At 50.6% G+C, this 8,025-nt stretch overlaps 1 protein-coding gene across 1 annotated transcript; it reads right to left on the bottom strand.

Annotated features, from left to right (window-relative positions):
• Window positions 1-1,833: 1,833 nt before the first annotated feature.
• On the bottom strand, window positions 1,834-4,729 carry LOC309381557 (GTPase IMAP family member 7-like). The gene is made up of 3 exons (XM_081932711.1): window positions 4,605-4,729; window positions 3,640-3,694; window positions 1,834-2,857 (listed from the first exon to the last, which is right to left on the bottom strand). The coding sequence occupies exons 2-3, from the start codon at window positions 3,656-3,658 to the stop codon at window positions 2,196-2,198; spliced, it is 681 nt and encodes a 226-aa protein (XP_081788837.1). The 5' UTR covers window positions 3,659-3,694; window positions 4,605-4,729; the 3' UTR covers window positions 1,834-2,195.
• Window positions 4,730-8,025: the final 3,296 nt, after the last annotated feature.

Raw genomic sequence — 8,025 nt, forward strand, 5'->3', positions numbered from 1 at the left:
TATATATATATATATATATATATATATATATATATATATATATATATATATATATATATATATATATATATATATATATATATATATATATATATATACACACACATTTATTTTGAAATGACTTAAGCACAAGTCCCTTTTAGTTTTTTCAAAAAGGAAGGGTTCTATCTTCTTTTCTTTTCCCTCCCTTGCCAAGATATTTCACAAAAGCACCTGCCAAAACAGTCCATGCCCTTGAGTCCTTATCAGTCTCCACAAGCAAGCTGCAAAGTCTCCAATTACAGAGTCAGTAAAATCAAAGGAGAGAGAACAAAGAATACCTTGTTTCAAAACAGGGGGGAAAAATTAAGTTCTGGCTTCCGAGTCACAGAGTCAAACTTTCTCCTATTTATTTCAAACTTACGTACAACAAAGGTCTTTAAGTGTCTTTAGTGAAATTCAATTAGCAGTAGTAGGAAGGATTGGTAGAATAAAATAAAAAAAGATTTTAGTTCAGCCAAAAAATAAGGTAGCAAAGAATAGAGAAAAAAAAATCCACTCATTCACTTAAGAGGAGAAACGGGAAGCATTACAATCACTTCAATCCACAAAACATTGTTACACAGAGAAAGGGGGGGGGACTTTCTAACGCAGTCCAATAAAGATAAATTTTGCTGCTTTATTCTTTTGCTTAAAGAACTAATTTATCTTTTTAAAAAAAGTTTCTTTGGGCAGTCATTCTCAAAGAAATCGATACTTTAGGATCTTGCTGGGAAAGCTTTTGGACTTGGATGCCCAGAGGCTTATTGGGAAATGTCCTACGTTATTCAGCCATTATTTGTGCTATTTTGATTGGCGGGTACTGTTTTGTTCAGTGTCGTCCCTCCCTTTGCAATATCTGTATCACAGCTTTTTCCCCTAAAACCCTCTTCCACACTGCCTCAGGGTCAAGGATATGCCCTGTACAAGCAATTGTAAGGATGTTGCTCTTTTGATTAGGATTCTTTTATTAACCCCTCTTACGATACCTTATCTAACAAAATTAAAAAGAGTTGAGATATAGAAGTTATACAAAGGTTACGGAGAGGCCGTGAGCAGCAGCTGCCATGCGTCTTAGTAACCGATGACCTCAACTGTCTACGAGCTCACCTAATTAGTAGAACCAGGAACTATTGTGTTATGTGAGATTCTACCCTGGCTGGGATGGTCGTAGAGATTGACAAGGAGAATTAGCCAATAACGATGCTCTTGCTACCTATGCTCTTGCTTTGCTTGTTGAAACGGTATAAAAGCAAAATAAATTCTGTGGAGGCAGATAAGACATTTTGGACACCTGCCATGATGGATTTCTGAGTCCTAGAGAAAATCACACGCCCAAATCCCCCAAGTCTTAACTGTTCCTTCCCTTACTTGCCTTCCATCATTGGGCTGCCCCGTCAATCAAATTCACACAAGAATGTTTTAAGAGCGGGTCGTTTCCGTTCCCATCCGGGTGTTCTTGAAGCCCATCTCGGAGAGCCCGAAGCATCCCCCCTCCCATCCACCCCCCCACCCCCCAGATTTCATGGCACCTGCTACTAAATGGTTGCAAAGAGCAAACACGAACTCCCTGACCCCCACCACCACACACACAGCCTTTTTGATAAGTGAGGAGATTTATTGTGATGTAGAGGAAAACATGTATATATTTATTGTGATGTAGAAAATAGGTGGCAGCCAACATGAATTCCCAGGAAAAGAAGTGGTGAGAAAATATCTCATATCCCTTGATGCTTTTTGGGGCCAGAGGGAGCGAAAGGGAAACGTTTTCAAGATTTTGCTACTATTAGTAAAAGAGCAGGGAGGGAGGGAGGGAAGAAAGGAAGAAGGAAGGAAAGAAGGAAGAAGGGAAAGGAGGGAGGGAAGGAGGAGGGAAGAAGGAAGGGAAGGGAAGAGGGAGGAAAGAAGGAAAAAGGAAGGAAGGAAAGCTGGAGGAAGAAAGGGAAGAACTGAAGCAAGGAAAGGAAGGAAAGAGGGAGGCAGGGGAAGGAAGGATGGAAAGAATGAATGAAAGGAGGGAATTCCTTTCAGCCAAGGAGAAACCGGGTTCTCGGGAGACGGAATTGGGTCGGGGAGACTCTGCTACCAATTTCTCATGCGGGTTTTCTGGAGGGAAGCCGAAGGGAGAAGGGAGAAGAGCAGAGCGAGGCTCAGAGAGAATTTTTTTTTGGCGTCCCCTAAAACAAGGGGCACAACCAGGAAAAGTCTTTGTTATTCTTGAAGTTCTCCTTGTCGGCCCTCATCATGTCTTCTGTGTAGCAAGGAGCCCCTTTGTTCTTCTCCACCAGCTCATCAATCATGGTCATCAGTTCGGCCACCTGAGCCTCTCGTTCTTCTCCTTCGGCCTTGTTGTTGAAAGCCAGGATGCGGCCACCACAATTGTACGCCTGTTCCTTCAGCACGACATTCCCCTGGGCGATGAAGTCCTCCAGAGCCTTTCCTTCCAGATCTTCTTTCCGGGTGAACAAGAGGATCATGTAATTCTTGGCCTTCAGGCTGAAGATCTTCTTGATCAAGCGAGCCACCTTCTCCTCCTCTTGGGTGAAACGGGTGGGACGAATCACCTGCAGAATGACGTGGGGACCCGGGGAGCAAAACTTCACACACTTCCTCACTTCAGTGGACGTTTCTCGTTCGGGACGCCCGGAGTCGAGGAATCCAGGCGTATCCACGACCACCACCTTCCTGCCCTTCAGCTCGGCCTCCTCCTTTTGGCAACACTGAGTGATGGAACAGGGAGCAATCCTGGTTTCAAAGACTTCCTTTCCCAGGATTGTGTTTCCCGTTGCGCTTTTTCCGTTGCCGGTTTTGCCCACCAGGACGATCCTCCGTTCCTGCCCTACAACCGAAAGGGGGAGAAGAGACAAGAAGGGGACCAGTCAGGAGCATTGTAGATGGGTAGGCTGTTGCCTGAGGGAGGGGTCATAAGCGGTATCAGACATGAATCCCTGAGTGTGATCTCAATCCAACCCACCACAAATGCCTTTCTTCTCTCCCGCTCATTTCCCTTGAACATTAATAGGTCAGATTCTTGTAGTGAGCTTAAGCTTGCAATCAATCTTGATACTCATTTGAACTGCTGAACTTCCTGATTTTCCTGGCACTTGGCATCTCCCTTTCTCTTTTTTTCCTTTCTTTCTTTCCTTCTTTCTTTCCTATTTTCTTTCTCTCATTTCTCTCTGTCTCTCTTTCCACATCTATCTATCTATCTATCTATCTATCTATCTATCTATCTATCTATCTATCTATCTATCTATCTATCTATCTATTTTCTATCTATCTATCTATCTATCTATCTATCTATCTATCTATCTATCTATCTATCTATCTATTTTCTCCCTCCCTCCCTCCCTCCATCAATCCATCCATCGTTTGTGGGAGATGTCCGGGCTGAGCCCAAGGGAGGGGTGAAAGGCATCAAGAATCCCTAAGCGCTCATAAGCAATCTAAATCCAGCCCATCTTAAACTGCGGCGATTCACAAGGTGGGGGCAAGGAAAGTCATTAAAGGGGGAGAAGACTCCCTTCAACAAATGCCTCACTTTACGACAGAAAAATTTTGGACCCCATTTTGGTCATAAGTCAAGATCTACATGTACTCTCCCATCCGGGGAAGACTTACTTTGCATATATCCAGACATTTCCAGAGAAATTTCACAGCACAACTCATAAAGTTTCTGTGTGAGAAGCAAAAAACAGAATCAGCCAGGGAGTCTCCCCACCCCCAGTGGACCCAGGGAGAAATCAGTGGGAGGAAAGAAGGAGGGAAGGAGGGAGGAAGAAAGAGATGAAGGAAAATAAGGAAAGGAAGAAGGAAGAAAGGAAGAAGGGAGGGAGGAAGGGGAGGGAAGGAGGTAGGAAAGAAGGAGGGAGGGAAATAAGGGAGGGAGGGAGGCAGGGAAGGAGGGAGCGAAGGGAGGAGATGAGGAAAGAAGGAAGGAAATGAGGGAGGGAGGAGATAGGAAGGGAGGAAAGGGGTGAGGGAAAGAAGGAAAGAAGGAGGGAGGGAGAGGAGGAGATAGGACGGGAGGGAAAGAGGAGGGAGGAAAATAAGGAGAGCGGAAGGTAGTGGGGAGGAGATAGGAAGGGAGGAAAGAAAGAAGGAGGGAAATAAGGAAAGAGGGAGGGAAGGAGGAAGAGGAGATAGGAAGTGAGGAAGGAAAGAAGGAGGGAGAGAAATAAGGAGGGAGGGAGGAAGGAAGGCGATGCGGAGGGGGGCAGAGAGAGAGGAAAGGAAGAAAAGAAGGAAGGAAAGAGAAAGGGAGGGAGGGAAAAAAACCCAGAATCAACTAGGAAGTCTCCGACCCCCACCCAATTAGGGCCACTCTCCACTGATCCTGCGCCCTCCCCCCACCCCCGCTCATTTTATAGATCAACCGTCGGAAGGGACCTTGTAGCTCATCTAGTCTAACCCCCTCTCCCCCAACAGGCAGTCCTTCAATTTTGGGGACCTTTGGAGAGTTTTTCGGGAAATGAGGCGGGGAGGGGGCGGGGGAGAGGCGTTAACGCGCAAAGCGACGGGACCCCCATCTCTGTATCCCCCTCCCCTCTTTCTCTCCCCAGAGTCTCCACTGGACAGACACCAACCTGAGTGTCTCCTTCTGGCGGAGGGGGAGTGATGTGAGGGGGAGTGGGAGGGTCTCCACGACCACCGCTTCTCTTTGCTCCAGGGAAGGTCCGCGAGTCGCTTCTGTCTGTCCGCCGATCGCCGCACAGAAACAGCCTTGGCAGAACCGAAAGAAGGAAAGCGGGGAGGGGGGCTCCCGGGGGGGGGGAAGGGCGGAATCTCCTCGGATTGGCTGCACCGGCGGAGAAAAGGGAGGGGAGAGAGGCGTCTCCCGGCATCCCAGCCCCCTCTCCATTCTCTCCGCCACCCCTCCCCGCCAAGCCCCAACTTGGCTAAAGGTGGCATCTCCCACCCCTCAAATTTGGCTAGTCTCTCTTTCTCTCTCCCCCCCACAACCTCCGATGATAACCTGAGCCCCCTCCCCACACAAGACGCGGGTCGGAATCCCGGCCAAAGGGGCTTGGGCGTGGTGGGTGGGTTGGACTAGATGACCTCGAAGATCCCTTCCTACTTTTCTTTTTTGTTCTATTCTGTCGGAATCCTTCCTGGGGTTTGTGTGTGATGGAGCTGTCGCTTGGGAGAAGAGCCGATTGCGCCCGCGACCCCTTCCCACTCAAACACACACACACAGCCCGTGGGAACTCTTCCTCCCCCCTTCTTTTCGCCCACTCCCTCAAAAGCGAGGAGGACTTCAGGAAAAGGGTCGGGGGGGGGGCTCTTTTTCCCGAAGTCACGTGCTTTCAGCTAAGCCCACGGAGAGCGCGCGCGTGGGGGCCGCGATCCAAAACTTGCGTCGGGTCCCCAAAACGCCCCGATGCAATAAGGGAAAGTTATAGCGATAGCCGTAGCGCGTAAGTTTTATATACCGCTTCACAGGGGTTTTTACAGAGGCTTCCAGGCTGTCCTCTCTGCGGCTGCGCGAGATGGAAGCGGCGTGGGGGGGGGAGCGGGGGAAAGCGAAAGTGATCGGGGCGGCTGCTTTGTTTGGAAATCACGTGCTTGAAAGAAAGCGATTCCACCCCCCCCCTCCACTCAACATACACAAACACGCAAACATGCAGCGGGGTCGTTGACCTCAAATACCCTTTTTATTACTTTACTTTAGTTTACACTTTACTTCATTTTAATTTTAAATTTAAATCATTGTCGTTCATCTTTTGCATAGAGCGACCCCTCCCCTCGCAGGCCCCCTCCCCAGCCTCCCGAGTTGAAAAAGGGCAGCCCACAATTGGAGTGAGGGCGGGGGGGGGGGAGAAACAGACCGCCTCATTTCATAGCCAGCGACCCCCGTCCCTGAAAGGGCAGATCGGGACACTGGGAAGAGGTGGGGGAGGGGGGAATGATAGACTTGGAAGGGACCTCCGAGGTCATCTAGTCCCATCTCCTTCTCAAGCAGGAGACCTTTACAGAATGACAGAGCCGGAAGGGACCTCCGAGGTCATCTAGTCTGATCCCCTTCTCAAGCAGGAGACCCTTACAGAATAATAGTCGGAAGGCACCTCGGAGGTCATCTAGTCCGACCTCCCCCCTCTCTCCCCCCCGAAACTCAAGCAGGACACTGAATTGACCAACCAGACCTGGTCAAAGGCCTGTCGCCCCCATCCCCCGCCGCAGAAGACGACCGCCCCGCCTCCGATCGCGGGGGTGGGGGAGGCAGAGGCGACCAAGCGGGGCGTTTCCCGTCGGGACTTTTCAGAAAACGCAGCTGGAAGCGCTCGGTTATTCTTTGAAAGGTGACAGAGCCAAGATATCCCCCCGACCCACTTTCCGCCCAGCCTCGGCTTTTCTTCTTTCTGCGGGTGGGGCTGGGGTGGGGTTGGGCGCTCCCAGCGCCCCCTCCTGCAGCCGCAGCTTCTCGGGACGCCAAAGTTTGTCGGAGGAACGGAATCGCTCCCCCCTCACTTCGGCTTTCGCTTTTCAACCGAGGCGCCCCCCCCCCACACACACACAGAGCGAGGAACCAGCGGCCGAGAGCTCAGGTAGGGCGGGCGGGGGGTCTCAGCCGGTCTGGAGGGGGGGAGATTGGCGGTGCGGCCGGCGGGGGGATGAGAGGGGAAACGTGTCGATCGTTTGCAAAGCGGGACGAAGAGGGTCCACAGCCCTACAGGGCCGTAGCTTCCCCCTTCCCCCCGCTACGTCTTTGGGGACTTAGCCCCCCCCGGAGTCTTAGGAGACATAGCCCCCCCTTGAGGTCTTTAGGGGTATAGCTTCCCACCCCGGAGTCTTCGGGAACAGCCCTCCCCCCCCGGGGTCTGCAGGGACGAAGCCCCCCTTAGGGGACGGAGCTCCCCCAGGCTCTGAAATTGTAGGGGGGCATCTTCCTTCCTGTTAACCCATCCGTTGTTACTTGGGACCCCCAAAAAACCCCACAGCCCCAAGGAACCGAGTCTCAGGAATCCACCTGCCAGGTTCTAGTAACCTGAAGCCGCAAAAGAGCTTTCTGTACGTGCCCAGAAGCCCGGGCAGAGAAGAAAGTCCAGGGAACGTAAGAGGCAAGAATTTTATCCCCTCCTCGCCCCTGCCCCCAAAGCTGAAGCCCGGGGATAAAAAAATGAGCCACTGCAGCCCCAGGGGACACCCCTTCCCTCACACCTTTAGCAGCTAAATTCTGCCCAGGTTGGACTAGATGACCTCCAAGGTCCCTTCCAAGTCTGTGATTCTGCAAGGGTCTCCTGCCTGACTTGGGGTTGGACTAGATGACCTCTGAGGTCCCTTCCAGACCTGGAACTGATGTGCTGTTTTACTTTTCGACAGAACAGAATCACAGAGTGGGAAGGGGCCTCAAGAGGTCATCTAGCTCGAACAGGAGACCTCACCAGAATGAAAATTGTCCTTTGGCTCCAGCCCAAGTTTTCTTTGGGGGGAGGGACAGTGTGAGTCCAGGTTGGGGGGGTCGGGTGTCATGAGCAGGCCTTTGGGGTCTGAGGAAGCGATGGGCCCCCAGGTGGGGTAGAGGCAACCCTCCTGTGTCTTCGGAGGTTGCCATGGCGATCCTGTGACTCGCCCTCCTCCTTCTGATCTTACAGAGATCCCACTGTCCAAGGAAGAGAAGAGAAGAGAAGAGAAGAGAAGAGAAGAGAAGGAGAAGAGAAGAGAAGGAGAAGAGAGGGAAAGGAAAGGAAGAGATGTGAAGGAAGGAGATAGAAGAGAAAAAGAAGGAAGGTAGAGAAGGGAAGAGGAGAAAAGAAGGAAGGAGAGAGCAGAGAAGAGAAGGAAGGAGAGAGAAAAGGAAGGAAGAAGGTGATAGAGAAGGGAAGAGGAGAAGGAAAGGAAGGAGAGGGAAGAGGAAGGAAGAAGGAAAAAAGGAAAGGAGAAGAAAGAGAGAAGGGAAAAGAGGGGGAAGAAGAAAGAAGAGAAGGAAGGAGATAGAGAAAGGAAGGGAAGGAAGGAGAAGAAAGGAGAGAGAGAAGAGAAAAGGAAGGAGGGAAGGAAGAAAGAGAG

This window comes from Natrix helvetica (genome assembly GCF_964273705.1).
Source record: "Natrix helvetica genome assembly, chromosome: Z".
Lineage (NCBI taxonomy): Eukaryota > Metazoa > Chordata > Lepidosauria > Squamata > Natricidae > Natrix > Natrix helvetica.